This window comes from Rhinoderma darwinii, chromosome 2 (assembly GCF_050947455.1).
Source record: "Rhinoderma darwinii isolate aRhiDar2 chromosome 2, aRhiDar2.hap1, whole genome shotgun sequence".
NCBI classification, from domain to species: domain Eukaryota; kingdom Metazoa; phylum Chordata; class Amphibia; order Anura; family Rhinodermatidae; genus Rhinoderma; species Rhinoderma darwinii.
This window is the reverse complement of record NC_134688.1, coordinates 8009473-8026916: the sequence shown is the minus strand read 5'-3', so window position 1 is coordinate 8026916 and position 17444 is coordinate 8009473. Positions and strand designations below refer to the sequence as shown.

Here is a 17444-nt window from a genome sequence, read left to right as displayed (position 1 = left end):
GTTCATTTATTATTATTCACGTTCTCGGGCGGGTAGCAGTGGTACTGTGCATCCCCTCATTACTACAATGTGCGTTGTTCTGTATGTACGTGACAGCGGGCGGGGGCTGCACTCGCCATTTATTGATCGTCACGTGGAAGGAGTAGATGTTGCGCTGTTCACTTCTGTACGGAAGATTCCCTGCGGTGGACGCTGAGTGATGACGATGGGATCACGTGACACGGCTTCGTTCTAAAGCTGCGCTGTAGTCTCATTGTACGGAAGATTGCGCCAGTCCCTGCGTGATGACGTAGTGATCACATGACACAACAGCCTGCCGATTCTTCTCGTAGTCACCGTGCTGCTCTCCGGACCGCTTTGTTCTTCACTCCCCGTCTTTTTTCGCTTGTTTCTGGAGCCCGGCCGGTAAGTGTCGTCATTATAGATCCTGGGCGGAGGCCGGACATCATTTTGTTGGTGGGATAGATTGCTGTATAGCGCTGCCAGCGTCTTCGTTCTTCATCTCCTCCTGACCTCACCCATCACCCCCCCCCAACCAGATCACCGAATAATAAGAATCCACCATGTACCAAGTCATCTATGGGAACCCCAATATGTGTACAGCTAATAAACCGAAACCTGCAGCAGTAATAGGTGTAAATATAACCAATGTCACTCAAGCCCCGCCCCGTATACTGACCACACCCTACTGCCCCAATAACAGTGTATCCTCCACAGATGTCCCCATAACAGTGTATCCTCCACAGATGTCCCCATAACAGTGTATCCTCCACAGATGTCCTCATAACAGTGTATCACCCACAGATGTCCTCATAACAGTGTATCACCCACAGATGTCCCCATAACAGTGTATCACCCGCAGATGTCCTCATAACAGTGTATCCTCCACAGATGTCCTCATAACAGTGTATCCTCCACAGATGTCTCCATAACAGTGTATCACCCACAGATGTCTCCATAACAGTGTATCACCCACAGATGTCCCCATAACAGTGTATCATCCACAGATGTCCCCATAACAGTGTATCCTCCACAGATGTCCCCATAACAGTGTATCACCCACAGATGTCCTCATAACAGTGTATCACCCACAGATGTCCTCATAACAGTGTATCATCCGCAGATGTCCTCATAACAGTGTATCACCCACAGATGTCCCCATAACAGTGTATCACCCACAGATGTCTCCATAACAGTGTATCACCCACATATGTCCCCATAACAGTGTATCACCCACAGATGTCCTCATAACAGTGTATCACCCACAGATGTCTCCATAACAGTGTATCACCCACAGATATCCTCATAACAGTGTATCACCCACAGATGTCCTCATAACAGTGTATCACCCGCAGATGTCCCCATAACAGTGTATCACCCACAGATGTCCTCATAACAGTGTATCACCCACAGATGTCCCCATAACAGTGTATCACCCACAGATGTCCTCATAACAGTGTATCACCCACAGATGTCCTCATAACAGTGTATCACCCACAGATGTCCTCATAACAGTGTATCACCCACAGATGTCCTCATAACAGTGTATCACCCGCAGATGTCCCCATAACAGTGTATCATCCACAGATGTCCTCATAACAGTGTATCACCCACAGATGTCTCCATAACAGTGTATCACCCACAGATGTCCCCATAACAGTGTATCACCCACAGATGTCTCCATAACAGTGTATCACCCACAGATGTCTCCATAACAGTGTATCACCCACAGATGTCTCCATAACAGTGTATCACCCACAGATGTCCCCATAACAGTGTATCACCCACAGATGTCCCCATAACAGTGTATCACCCACAGATGTCCCCATAACAGTGTATCACTCACAGATGTCCTCATAACAGTGTATCATCCACAGATGTCTCCATAACAGTGTATCACCCACAGATGTCCTCATAACAGTGTATCACCCACAGATGTCTCCATAACAGCGTATCACCCACAGATGTCCCCATAACAGTGTATCACCACAGATGTCCCCATAACAGTGTATCCTCCACAGATGTCCTCATAACAGTGTATCACCCACAGATGTCCCCATAACAGTGTATCATCCACAGATGTCCCCATAACAGTGTATCACCCACAGATCTCCCCATAACAGTGTATCACCCACAAATGCCCTCATAACAATGTATCATCCACAGATGTCCCCATAACAGTGTATCACCCACAGATGCCCTCATAACAATGTATCATCCACAGATGTCCTCATAACAGTGTATCACCCACAGATGTCCCCATAACAGTGTATCACCCACAAATGCCCTCATAACAATGTATCATCCACAGATGTCCCCATAACAGTGTATCACCCACAGATGTCCCCATAACAGTGTATCACCCACAGATGTCCTCATAACAGTGTATCATCCACAGATGTCCTCATAACAGTGTATCACCCACAGATGTCCCCATAACAGTGTATCATCCACAGATGTCTCCATAACAGTGTATCACCCACAGATGTCCTCATAACAGTGTATCACCCACAGATGTCCTCATAACAGTGTATCACCCACAGATGTCTCCATAACAGTGTATCACCCACAGATGTCTCCATAACAGTGTATCACCCACTGATGTCCCCATAACAGTGTATCACCCACAGATGTCCCCATAACAGTGTATCATCCACAGATGTCCCCATAACAGTGTATCCTCCACAGATGTCCCCATAACAGTGTATATTCCACAGATGTCCCCATAACAGTGTATCCCCCACAGATGTCTCCATAACAGTGTATCACCCACAGATCTCCCCATAACAGTGTATCACCCACAAATGCCCTCATAACAATGTATCATCCACAGATGTCCCCATAACAGTGTATCACCCACAGATGCCCTCATAACAATGTATCATCCACAGATGTCCTCATAACAGTGTATCACCCACAGATGTCCCCATAACAGTGTATCACCCACAAATGCCCTCATAACAATGTATCATCCACAGATGTCCCCATAACAGTGTATCACCCACAGATGTCCCCATAACAGTGTATCACCCACAGATGTCCTCATAACAGTGTATCATCCACAGATGTCCTCATAACAGTGTATCACCCACAGATGTCCCCATAACAGTGTATCATCCACAGATGTCTCCATAACAGTGTATCACCCACAGATGTCCTCATAACAGTGTATCACCCACAGATGTCCTCATAACAGTGTATCACCCACAGATGTCCCCATAACAGTGTATCATCCACAGATGTCTCCATAACAGTGTATCACCCACAGATGTCCTCATAACAGTGTATCACCCACAGATGTCCTCATAACAGTGTATCACCCACAGATGTCCTCATAACAGTGTATCATCCACAGATGTCCTCATAACAGTGTATCACCCACAGATGTCCCCATAACAGTGTATCATCCACAGATGTCTCCATAACAGTGTATCACCCACAGATGTCCTCATAACAGTGTATCACCCACAGATGTCCTCATAACAGTGTATCACCCACAGATGTCTCCATAACAGTGTATCACCCACAGATGTCTCCATAACAGTGTATCACCCACTGATGTCCCCATAACAGTGTATCACCCACAGATGTCCCCATAACAGTGTATCATCCACAGATGTCCCCATAACAGTGTATCCTCCACAGATGTCCCCATAACAGTGTATATTCCACAGATGTCCCCATAACAGTGTATCCCCCACAGATGTCTCCATAACAGTGTATCACCCACAGATGTCCTCATAACAGTGTATCACCCACAGATGTCCTCATAACAGTGTATCACCCACAGATGTCCTCATAACAGTGTATCACCCACAGATGTCCTCATAACAGTGTATCACCCACAGATGTCCCCATAACAGTGTATCACCCACAGATGTCTCCATAACAGTGTATCCTCCACAGATGTCCTCATAACAGTGTATCACCCACAGATGTCCCCATAACAGTGTATCACCCACAGATATCCTCATAACAGTGTATCACCCACAGATGTCCCCATAACAGTGTATCACCCACAGATGTCCCCATAACAGTGTATCATCCACAGATGTCCTCATAACAGTGTATCCTCCACAGATGTCCTCATAACAGTGTATCATCCACAGATGTCCCCATAACAGTGTATCACCCACAGATATCCTCATAACAGTGTATCACCCACAGATGTCCCCATAACAGTGTATCACCCACAGATGTCCCCATAACAGTGTATCACCCACAGATGTCCCCATAACAGTGTATCCCCCACAGATGTCTCCATAACAGTGTATCACCCACAGATGTCCTCATAACAGTGTATCCTCCACAGATGTCCTCATAACAGTGTATCATCCACAGATGTCCCCATAACAGTGTATCACCCGCAGATGTCCCCATAACAGTGTATCACCCACAGATGTCCTCATAACAGTGTATCCTCCACAGATGTCCCCATAACAGTGTATCACCCACAGATGTCTCCATAACAGTGTATCACCCACAGATGTCCCCATAACAGTGTATCACCCGCAGATGTCCCCATAATAGTGTATCATCCGCAGATGTCCCCATAACAGTGTATCACCCGCAGATGTCCCCATAACAGTGTATCACCCCGCAGATGTCCCCATAACAGTGTATCACCCCGCAGATGTCCCCATAACAGTGTATCACCCACAGATGCCCCATAACAGTGTATCATCCACAGATGTCCACATAACAGTGTATCCCCCGCAGATGTCCCCATAACAGTGTCCTCCACAGATGTCCCCATAACAGTGTCCTCCACAGATGTCCCCATAACAGTGTCCTCCACAGATGTCCCCATAACAGTGTCCTCCACAGATGTCCCCATAACAGTGTCCTCCACAGATGTCCCCATAACAGTGTCCTCCACAGATGTCCCCATAACAGTGTCCTCCACAGATGTCCCCATAACAGTGTCCTCCACAGATGTCCCCATAACAGTGTCCTCCACAGATGTCCCCATAACAGTGTCCTCCACAGATGTCCCCATAACAGTGTCCTCCACAGATGTCCCCATAACAGTGTCCTCCACAGATGTCCCCATAACAGTGTCCTCCACAGATGTCCCCATAACAGTGTCCTCCACAGATGTCCCCATAACAGTGTCCTCCACAGATGTCCCCATAACAGTGTCCTCCACAGATTTCCCCATAACAGTGTCCTCCACAGATTTCCCCATAACAGTGTCCTCCACAGATGTCCCCATAACAGTGTCCTCCACAGATGTCCCCATAACAGTGTCCTCCACAGATGTCCCCATAACAGTGTCCTCCACAGATGTCCCCATAACAGTGTCCTCCACAGATGTCCCCATAACAGTGTCCTCCACAGATGTCCCCATAACAGTGTCCTCCACAGATGTCCCCATAACAGTGTCCTCCACAGATGTCCCCATAACAGTGTCCTCCACAGATGTCCCCATAACAGTGTCCTCCACAGATGTCCCCATAACAGTGTCCTCCACAGATGTCCCCATAACAGTGTCCTCCACAGATGTCCCCATAACAGTGTCCTCCACAGATGTCCCCATAACAGTGTCCTCCACAGATGTCCCCATAACAGTGTCCTCCACAGATGTCCCCATAACAGTGTCCTCCACAGATGTCCCCATAACAGTGTCCTCCACAGATGTCCCCATAACAGTGTCCTCCACAGATTTCCCCATAACAGTGTCCTCCACAGATGTCCCCATAACAGTGTCCTCCACAGATGTGGGCGTGTACTTTGCCTGATCTGGTGTCGGTGTGTTTCCCTCTCAGGATCATGCTCGTCTGTGAGGATCACGGCAGATTTTCGGAGTATTTACACCATTCACTGATGATGAGCAAGAACAAGATGGAGGTGTCGGAGAAGATATTGAAGCTCACCCTGGAAATCATATTCCTGCTGACCGGAGAGGTGAGGACGAGGCCTGTGGGGTGAGCCGGGATCACAGGACCTATCCTAAGAGACATCATCTTTTATTCTCCAGCCACATCCAGAGCTGCACTCTCAGTTCTGCCGTTTTTCTTGTTTGCTCTCAGGCTGCAGGATTTCACATTACTGCTGCCCCCTGCTGGTGAAATGCTGGTACAGAACCTTCTCTGCTGTGCTGCATTGTAGGAAATGGAGTGTTTATACCAGTTCCAATTGGAATTAAGAAAAATACAACTCCTACAATGCAATACACCGGAATGTAGTGCAATATATATGCGCTTGGCTAAGCTGTTTGGGATGTATTTGTCAGCGCAGTGACGACGGATTGCGAGTGGCAGGTAATAGATTTCTGAAAGCAGCTCTGGATGTGACTTGAGTATAAGACCAGATGTAACCCAGCTTTGTGTTGTTGTAAACATACAGGGCAGGACCACATAATACGGAAGGTGCCCCCACCCCCCACTATTTCAAATTGATTTCCCCTCCCCACGCTCTATCAACATGGTGGTCGACGTCGGAGGTGAGCCATGACCAAACATCTCCGGCTCAGGTCATCCCGGAGGGAAATCAGAAAGGATTGATTGACTGGAGAAATCCAACATGGACGATCGGTGACCGATCCTCGATCCAAATCACCATCCACATCAATGTCCACACATCACTGCCACTAGGTAGGCTGTAGATATTGATGCGGATGGTCTATTCGGATCCATACAAGGTCTAAACACTGAACCCGACAGAAATCAGAAGCGGACATGATGTCATCAGAGCCTCTCAGTAGTGCAGCCTCAGGCTTCGGGCCTGTAACGTCAGACAAAAATATCTCCGCGTGGAATTAAGATATCACAAAACGGTTTTCACATTTTTGTTGTACATGCAAATGTTTTTTAGATTTGCCTCCTGGTTCGTCTCCCCACGGACCGGACCTAATATTCTCACGTCTCCATACAGGATTTTGTCCTGAAGAAGAAACAGAATGAGCAATCGATAGACGACTGCCAGTTATGTTTATCAGAGGGATCGACCAAGGATCAAAGTCTAAGCGAAGAACCTCCATGTCAATCTCCATCACATGAGGAGGACACAGAGGAAGAGACCCCAGAACCTACGGAGACCACCCTCAATACGACTGAAGAGGTGGGCAGGTCGTCTCCACGCAGCTACCAAAGTCAATGCAAAATAATAACCCTAATGACTAGATCAGGTTTTCTTCTGATTGTCTCAGGTTCCGGTGCGGTGTGAAGATATTGCTGTCTTCTTCTCCATGGACGAGTGGGAATACTTAGAAGGACATAAGGAACGTTACAAGAATGTGGTGTTAGAGAGTCCTCAGCCTCCTGTTTCTGCTGGTGTGTAATAATCACTTCAAAAGGGGGCATTCCCCTTTAAATAATATTTAGCTAAAGATAAGTCTATAAAACAGTGAAGTCACTGTGTACATACATTACATTACTTATCCTGTACTGATCCTGAGTTATATCCTGTATTATACTCCAGAGCTGCACTCACTATTCTGCTGGTGGAGTCACGGTGTACATACATTACATTACTTATCCTGTACTGATCCAGAATTATATCCTGTATTATACTCCAGAGCTGCACTCACTATTCTGCTGGTGGAGTCACTGTGTACATACATTGCATTACTTATCCTGTACTGATCCTGAGTTACATCCTGTATTATATGCCAGAGCTGCACTCACTATTCTGCTGGTGGAGTCACTGTGTACATACATTACATTACTTATCCTGTACTGATCCTGAGTTATATCCTGTATTATACTCCAGAGCTGCACTCACTATTCTGCTGGTGGAGTCACTGTGTACATACATTACATTACTTATCCTGTACTGATCCAGAATTATATCCTGTATTATACTCCAGAGCTGCACTCACTATTCTGCTGGTGGAGTCACTGTGTACATACATTTCATTACTTATCCTGTACTGATCCTGAGTTATATCCTGTATTATACTCCAGAGCTGTGCTCACAATTCTGCTGGTGGAGTCACTGTGTACATACATTACCTATCCTGTACTGATCCTGAGTTACATCCTGTATTATACTCCAGAGCTGCACTCACTATTCTGCTGGTGGAGTCACTGTGTACATACATTACATTACTTATCCTGTACTGATCCTGAGTTACATCCAGTATTATACTCCAGAGCTGCACTCACTATTCTGCTGGTGGAGTCACTGTGTACATATATTACATTACTTATCCTGTACTGATCCTGAGTTACATCCTGTATTATACTCCAGAGCTGCACTCACTATTCTGCTGGTGGAGACACTGTGTACATACATTACATTACTTATCCTGCACTGATCCTGAGTTACATCCTGTATTATACTCCAGAGCTGCACTCACTATTCTGCTGGTGGAGTCACTGTGTACATACATTACATTACTTATCCTGTACTGATCCTGAGTTACATCCTGTATTATACTCGAGCCTTTTTACCCATAGAAACCAATCAGAGCTCAGCTATCATTTCTTAATCAGCTCTGTAAAAATGAAAGCTGTGCTGTGATTGGTTGCTATGGGTATCATCTCTTGACACATTTTATTCACGTTACTACGACAGGAATCTTTCCTAAATTAAAAGTTGTAGATATTTTATAAATTTCTCTTGATTTTATCCTGAATGTCCCTCCGATCATGCTTCAGGGTGGAGCACAGGTTTCATATTCTCTTACCCTAGGTGGAGTTTTCCCCTATGCTCACTGTCGCCCCCTGCAGAGTAATGTATAGCATATGAGCTTCCAAGAGGAGCTTGGGAGGGGCAGACTACTGCTCTGAGCACATTTTTACAGCACACTCCTAGGCTCTGTTCACACTGCTCTCTGAGTTGACGAGAAGACTGTCGCAACATGTGTTTTTCTCCCAGACTGTGACCAGGTCAGTGCTGCCGAGACGGCTGACGATGAAGGCAAAGAGATGAATAGTATCCAGGTGGATACGGCCCCAACAATCGCTGACACTCCCGTCACCGGTCAGTGGCATTTACGGTTACGTTTTATGTTTTTTGGCCATTGCTGCAGAAGTCAAGTGTTACATTCAAGTGGATGGGATTTAAAGGGGAACTCCTACCACGCACATTCGTAATGTATCCACAGGATGTGCCATAAATGTGTGATAGGTCTCGCTCCTATAAAGAACAGGGGTCCCCCAACAAACGGTGGGACCTACAACTATCACACATTCCTGGCATGTTCCGTGGATACACCATCAGAGTGTGTGTTGGGATTACACCTTTAAAGGAGATCTGACGGCAGCAGTAGATAAAAGGGAAGGGGCTGAGCTCGGGGATATATCGTTTTCTATGATTTGAATGCATATTTTTATGTAAAAAGCCGTTTAACTGCAGTCATGACTCAGAGAAAGCCTGTGAGTCCTGCCCACTCCCCTCCCACTTATAGAGAGATCCTGTGAGTCCTGTCTCCCCCGGCCAATCATAGAGAGAGCCTGTGAGTCCTGCTTCCCTCCCCCACTCAGAGAAAGCCTGTGAGTCCTGCCTCCCCTGCCAATCAGAGAGCCTGTGAGTCCTGCCTCCCCCGGCCAATCATAGAGAGATCCTGTGAGTCCTGCCTCCCCGGCCAATAATAGAGAGATCCTGTGAGTCCTGCCTCCCCCGGCCAAGCATAGAGAGAGCCTGTGAGTCCTGCCTCCCCCGGCCAAGCATAGAGAGAGCCTGTGAGTCCGGCCTCTCCCGGCCAAGCATAGAGAAAGCCTGTGAGTCCTGCTTTCCCCTCCCACTCATAGAGAAAGCCTCCCCCGCCCACTCAGAGAAAGCCTGTAAGTCCTGCATCCCCCTCCCCTCATAGGGAAAGCCTGTGAGTCCTGCTTCCCCCTCCCCTCATAGAGAGAGCCTGTCAGTCCTGCTTCCCCCTCATAGAGAGAGCCTGTCAGTCCTGCTTCCCCCATCCCTCATAGAGAGAGCCTGTGAGTCCTGCTTCCCCCTCCCCTCATAGAGAGAGCCTGTCAGTCTTGCTTCCCCCTCCCCTCATAGAGAACGCCTGTGAGTCCTGCTTCCCCCTCCCCTTATAGAGAGAGCCTGTGAGTCCTGCTTCCCCCTCCCCTCATAGAGAGAGCCTGTGAGTCCTGCTTCCCCCTCCCCTCATAGAGAGAGCCTGTCAGTCCTGCTTCCCCCTCCCCTCATAGAGAGAGCCTGTGAGTCCTGCTTCACCCTCCCCTCATAGGGAACGCCTGTGAATCCTGCTTCCCCCTCCCCTCATAGAGAGAGCCTGTCAGTCCTGCTTCCCCACATATTTTAACCGTTATTTTATTTATTATATGTAAATTTCTTTTTTACCCCATAACGTTGCAGTGTTATCTTATACGTGTGCGCCAGTTTATTACACGGTGTTAGTTACATACATCAGTTTGCCCGAGCTTCCAGCTATACTAATAACCAGTGGACAGTAGGACCCTCTGCCCAAACAGGAATCCCTGTGACCCTCATAAAGGGGCATCTCTCCTTTGATTTGCCTCTTCTATGCCGCGGTCAGCATTTACTGCTGCATAGAAGGGGTTAAACGGCGGAGATCAGAGGCTCCTTAGAGGTGGAGTGCGGCTAGGATTGCCACCTGCACTCCCGCTCCTCATCTCGTGGGCAGTTTCTTTGCCTACGATATGTCAGCGCCATAATATGTCGCTATACGGGATCCTACCCCCACTGGCACCCTGTTATTATGTCGCTACGTGCCAACAGCTTGTTGTTATTATCGTGCCACCAAATTGGAGGCACACAGATCTGTATAGACCTTGGCATGCGGTAGCGGCAATGTGTACTTCCTGCTATTGTCAGCGCTGTCTTCTTGTCTATGTGGCTTCCAGCAGTAGAGCAGAGCTGTCATTCAGTCATAAACACCCCCCCCCCCAACAAGAGACCAGTGGTTTACAAGAGGAGCGCTCTCTACACACAGTAAACCGAGCAGAGTTTCTGTATTCACTTCCCACAGCTATTGTCAGTGGTGTTATCCTGCCTATCTAGTCTCCAGCAGTAAAGCAGAGCTGTCAATCAGTCATTATAAACCCTAATCAAAGAATAGTAAGTTTCAGAAGGAGCTCTCCCTACAGACAATGAACACAGCAGAGCTTATGTATATACACTGCGTCTGTTATTATAAGTGGTGCAGTCCTGCCTATCTAGTCTCCAGCGGTACAGCAGAGCGGTCAGTCATTATAAACCCCCATTAAAGAATAGTGAGTTTCAGAAGGAGCTCTCCCTACACGCAATGAAAAAAGCAGAGCTTATGTATATACTTTGCGTCTACTATTATAAGTGGTGCAGTCCTGCCTATCTAGTCTCCAGCAGTACAGCAGAGCTGTCAGTCATTATAACCCCCCAACAAAGACTATTGAGTTGCAGAAGGAGCTCTCCCTACACACAATGAACACAGCAGAGTTTGTGTATATACTCTGCCTATTGTCAGTGGTGTTATCCTGCCTATCTAGTCTCCAGCAGTACAGCAGAGCTGTCAATTAGTCATTATAAACCCCCATCAAGAATAGTGAGTTTTAGAAGGAGCTCTCCCTACACACAATGAACACAGTAGAGCTTGTGTATATACTCTGCCTATTATCAGTGGTGCAGTCCTGCCTATCTAGACTCCAGCAGTACAAAAGGCCTGTTGTTATTCAGTCATAGGAAAACTACCACCCTTTAACTCGAGGCTAGGAAGAACCAGTAGACAGACTACATAAAACATCCCCTTCCTGACAAGTAGCAAAAAAGAGCATTGTGTGTGTTCCCTTTGTCTTTGGTGGCATCCTGCCTATCTAGTCTCCAGCAGTACAACCGGTGTATTATCATAAATCCCCCCCACTCTAGCAGAAATGGTTTGTTTCTTCTTAGAGCTTTTACTCTGCACAGCTGTAAAGTGAGATGTACAACACCCAAAGTGTAATCCTATTGTGCGCCCTCCAGTGGCCCTTGTAAAAATTGCAATATTTCAGATCTAATTTAATAGAATAAATTATTAATATAATTACTAAAATTAGGTGCACAGTATTAATTGTGAGGCAGAACCATAATTACCATGGCTTTCTGTTGTGGATGCAGCCATTTTGTGGGAGGAGCCAGTATTTATACATACTGGCTCCTCCCACAAAATGGCTTCTTTATTGATGTCCTATCACTAGGATCAGTAGACCACATGTTACTGCGGATTGCTATATGCACGTCTCTCTATCCCTCACAGGTGGAAATATTCCTACGAAACCCCCCGAAAGCTGCCCGAGCCCCCTCATTTCCCAGAAATGCATGAAGGAGGATAGCAGGATGATGGCACAGGAATACCAGGTACAAGAACCTGCTCCACCCAATGCCACTCTGTGTGCCCCCCTCTGCCCCTGTTCTCCCTCCGTGCATGCTGGCGTGACGTCCATGTTTTTATGTGACAGGATAATCCGGAAAAAGGAATATTACCGCCCCAGTGTAAAGAGGAAGATCTTCCAGTAGAGATCACCTCCGGTAAGAAAAGTCATTATTAAAGGGATTAACATCATCCAATAATCCAGAATATCTGATCATTCCACACTTATCGAGTCCCATTGATGCCAGATTAAAGGAATGTAGATCCAATAATCCAGAATATCTCATAATTCCACTTATCAAGTCCCATTGATGCCAGATTAAAGGAATGTAGATCCAATAATCCAGAATATCTCATAATTCCAAATTTATCAACTCCCATTGATGCCAGATTAAAGAAATGCAGAACCAATAATCCAGAATATCTCATAATTCCACATTTATCAAGTCCCATTGATGCCAGATTAACGTAATGTAGATCCAATAATCCAGAATATCTGATAATCAATGTATTTATTCCACACTTATCGAGTCCCATTGATGCCAGATTAAAGGAATGTAGATCCAATAATCCAGAATATCTGATAATTCCACACTTATCGAGTCCCATTGATGCCAGATTAAAGGAATGTAGATCCAATAATCCAGAATATCTGATAATTCCACACTTATCGAGTCCCATTGATGCCAGATTAAAAGAATGAGCACCCAAGATCCAGACTATGCAATATTTCGACATTTAATAAATACATTGATTCTAGATTAAAGGAATGTAACTCTAATAATCCAGAATATCTCATAATTCGAAATGTATCAGGTCCAGTTGATGCTGGATTAAAGGCACGAGCCGGCAAATGATTCCGAATATTTGATAATTCCGCACCGGTCAGGTCTCATTGATGATGGAATGAAGGAATAAACGTCCAATACTCCAGAATATCATATCGTTCTGCACCTTCAAGTCCCCTTGATACTGAATTAAAGAAATGAACGGCCAGTAATCCAGAATATTTGATAATGCACCAACTATCCGGTCCCATTGGCACTGGATTGACGGAAGTTTTACCGTGTTACCCGCAGCCGGAGTCCCCCACGGACAATCCGGTCTCTATTACTATATAAAAATACTTTGTGTCTATATCCCACAGGTGACCAGAGCGCCATGAACCCCCCAGAAATAAGTGGGAGCCCCGTCTGCTCTCTGGACTGCATAGAGGAAGAGAACGGGATGACCCCACAGAAATATCCGGTACTAGAACCAACTCCCGCCTTAAAGGGAAACTCCACCTATTAGCAGCTGTGCAGCATATATGAGGGTGTTGCATTGTTGTCTATTATAATGATATAATCAGCATTACTTGGGCTCTGTTCACACTCGCTTAGTGGCCTCTGTTTACAATGAAAGTCACGATGCAGTGCTGGATCCGACGCATTACCGAAATCAGCGGCGCCTGACAGACCCTACTGACTTGCAATGGACTCTGTCGGGTTCCCCAGAGGGGTCTGTCGTTTGACGTACGCAGCGCTGTTTTTCCGTCAAATTTGACGGTATCTGGGTGGTGGCTCCAGAAACAGTGGGAGGTAACCAAGTCTACTGCATCTGTAGTCCGGCAGGGAAACCATGGAGGCTCTTAGTCTTCCCTAAGCGGGTTTGTGGGGGAGCCATCCCAGAACCGAGCAGGCAGATCCACGTATGATCCGTGTGACGCGCTGATATTTTTGTATTACAGGCTGAAACTGGAGACAACACGTTGCCCAACTGGTGTAAGGAGGAACCGGATCCTTCCAAGATGAGTTCAGGTGAGACTCCGTAAAGAAGAAGCCCTGTTCTTATTAGGTGCCTCCTTAGTGCAGCTGGAACGTACGGTGTGTTCTATAATGTTTACAATGCTGAGCAGCTGAGTGTGGGCGGGGCTTCATTGTGACTGACAGCTCTGCTCTGAAACTACAGGTCATGTGTTGGGCGATCACTGCATAAAGCCGTCAGCTGACACATGACGACAGGGTTCCCGCTCAGGCATCAGTATCCACATTTTGTAGGGATCCTAGAAATAGGGATCATCTCCAGTTTCCATGCATTTAGGGGCAGGGGCACATTTTTTATCATATCGAGTCTGTGGTCACTTTATTACCTATGATCTATTACAGGTCTACCAACCAGCTGGAAAGTCCAACCTGACTCCCCCCACCTGTTAATTCCTGTCCACCATAAAAAGGGAGCTAAACCAAGTAACCCGGAGGGGAGTATTTCCAGCGACAGCCCCCCCATAGCGGTAATGGTAAAACCCAAGACCGTTCTGAACGAGGTACCGATCCCAAAGATCAAAACAGACCTGCCAAACATGTTTCGGCAAAAAGCCAGAGTAGATGCCTCCTCCAGTCTAATGAAGCACAGAGGCGGGGCCTTAAACTTACCGCCGGTCCATGAGAGTCCCGCAGCCCATAAGTGCCTGCAATGTGGGCGGAGCTTCCGAAACCAGATGGACCTGATTTCTCACCAGAGGACGCACGAAAAAATGTTCCACTGTGCGCTGTGTCAACAGAGCTTCATGGATAAGTCCGCCCTGGTGGTCCACGAGTGGACTTTTCATATTCACGAACCCAAGATGGGAGAGTCCCAGCCCAAACATACCACGAAGGAAGAGAGGCCCTTCTTTTGCGTCGAATGCGGGAAGTCGTTCATGAAGAAGTCAAGCCTCGTCAAGCACCAGAGGATCCATACGGGCGCCTTCGCCTGTCCCGACTGCGGGAAGTGTCTCTCAGACAAGACGGGTCTCATTATACACCGGAGGACTCACACGGGAGAGAAGCCCTTTTCTTGTTCTGAGTGCGGGAGACGGTTCACCCAGATGTGCCACCTCATTACCCATCAGAGCGTCCACATGGGCAAGGGATCGTTTGCTTGCTCCGATTGTGGAAAGTGTTTTTCGGTCAGGTCGGTTCTGGAAGCTCATCAGGCCCTCCATAATCGGCACAAGGCCTTCACCTGTTCGGACTGTGGAAAGTGTTTCCTGCAAAGGTCCGCCCTTATGGCCCATAGCAAGGTTCATACAAACGAATCGGACTCCACATACTGATCCTGTTGGGAGTTGTATTCCTCAAGCGCTCATGATTCAAGATTCTGGAGATAACACTTGAATCGGGTGGATCGGCTACTCATGTCTAGAACCGTGACTACTGGACAAATCCATCCAACCAATCATTCATGAATCGATCGGCCCATTGCATGCTGAGGGCTGCCGCGTAGGCGGATTCGCCTAATTGGGGCTAAGAGATGTGGAATGACCAAGAAATTGCGAAAATGCGGATCCAATAAGAGAATCAAAATTGATCTCCTCCTCCCCCAGAGACACTTGGCGTAGGGATCGGGGGAAAAGCTGACGAGAGATCGTGGGACGAACCCTAAATTATAGAATAATCATTGTATAATGAACAGTTCTGCAACTTTGTAATTTGCTTTTATGTTTCAATTCCTCATCATTTAAGACCTCTGATTACTGTCAGTGAATAACCTTTAATTTTCTTTGAACCTGTTCAGACCTATGAAGTCTTGTGTCCGTGAAACAGTCCGGATTCCCGGCTGATACATTTGACCTGCACCGATACATTGTAGCTGTTGAGATTTTTAGTTGACAGAGGATTGTCTACACTGGATACAATTGTAGCAAACATTATAGGAAGGACTGGTTTTCAGCCTCCAGAATGTAAAGAATGATGGTCCCATTCATTGACAGCAAGCAGAGATCTTGAAATGGTGAGGAATTGAAACTAAGGGGAGATTTATTAAGGGTAGCATGGCATGAGTACGTGTAGACTTGCGCAAATTTTTTTTTGTCTTTAGTAATATTCTGTCGGAATTTTGTTGGCCGCGGCCCCTCCCAGATTAACCCCGTGCACTTTCCTCAAGACTATTGGAAATGGGCAAGTGGCGAGAAGAAGTTGCCCATTTTAGTGCAGATATGGCGTGCCCAATTTTTTATTCTATTAGGAAGTTGCAGAACTTTTCATTATACAGCGATAAAGCTTTGCTTGCAAAGAATTGGAAGACCTAGAAGACCCCTTTAATACTTAAAGGAGTATTCCAGCATAAAACATTCATCACCTATCCACTGGGTGGGGTCCGACGGCCGAGACCCCACTGATCTCCAGCACAACTGAGTCAAAGAGGACTTTGAACAGAGTGGCGGTCAAGCACAGTGCTAGAGGAGACGGGGGTCCTAGTGACCGGTCATTGTGCTGGAATACCCCTTTAAGACACCCGTTGACATTTGAAGGCTATTTCCGTAGCTGGCTGATCTTTGCGGCGGTCTCAACACTCGCCATGTGACACAATCTGATGTTCATATCCAAGTTTTTTTTGTTGACCGGAACATGTGGCCGACATGTAATCGCAATGGTCAGCTGAGGGCCACACAGGGAAGACCACTAACCGAGCAGCGACACAAGTGTAATAATACCCCATTAATCATTGTTACAATAGGGTTACTCCTTGACAACTATTTTCCCACACCTGCAAAAAAATAAAAAAAAGACTCCACCCCTTTATTATATTTCCTTATTATATGATTTGCCTGGTGCTCACATGGAGTTTTTCACAGTGACTCTCAGCACGAAACAAAACTATAAAATGTGAAAAACTTGGGTCCAGACCCAGTGCACGTCGTTTCGCTCCAGTCGTTGTGTCACGGTTGTCAGAGACTTAACGACAAATATTGAAATGTTGTGTCCTTTATGTTTGTATAAATTATGATGCGCACCCTCTGCCTTATTTATCATTAAAGAGTATAACACACAAATTCTGGTACCTGTCAGTCTGGTTTCTACACTGTAGCAGCACGAGGCTGCCATGCTCGTGACAACTTTTTTCCCACACCAGGAATGTTAATTATATTCCCCTAAATACTCGCCAGTCAGCAGGGGCACACAGTCATGACAACTAAGCTCCGCCTAGGGTAGGCAATGGCAGCTGAGAATGATGCATTATGGGAAGTAACATTAAAATAGGTGATTTCTACAATTCCACTACACAATTTGTATCTGATGACTGGAGAGTTTCATTATATAGACATAAGTGACATGTATGAACTCTGCACATCCTAAACTTTTATTTCTAGGGGGCGTTGTGCTTTACATTTTTCTTCTTGGGTCAGATTTTTAGCCAGAAACATGAATTTCTGTTTTGTTTTTTTTTT

General features: G+C 46.4%; 1 protein-coding gene across 1 annotated transcript; it reads left to right on the top strand.

The window, feature by feature from the left end:
- Positions 1–268: 268 nt before the first annotated feature.
- On the top strand, positions 269–17048 carry LOC142741979 (uncharacterized). Its single transcript, XM_075851311.1, has 10 exons — positions 269–405; positions 5769–5907; positions 6877–7062; positions 7151–7274; positions 8824–8928; positions 12140–12240; positions 12342–12411; positions 13401–13501; positions 13983–14052; positions 14401–17048. Exons 2-10 carry the CDS (start codon positions 5773–5775, stop codon positions 15327–15329), a joined length of 1821 nt encoding a protein of 606 aa, XP_075707426.1. The 5' UTR covers positions 269–405; positions 5769–5772; the 3' UTR covers positions 15330–17048.
- Positions 17049–17444: the final 396 nt, after the last annotated feature.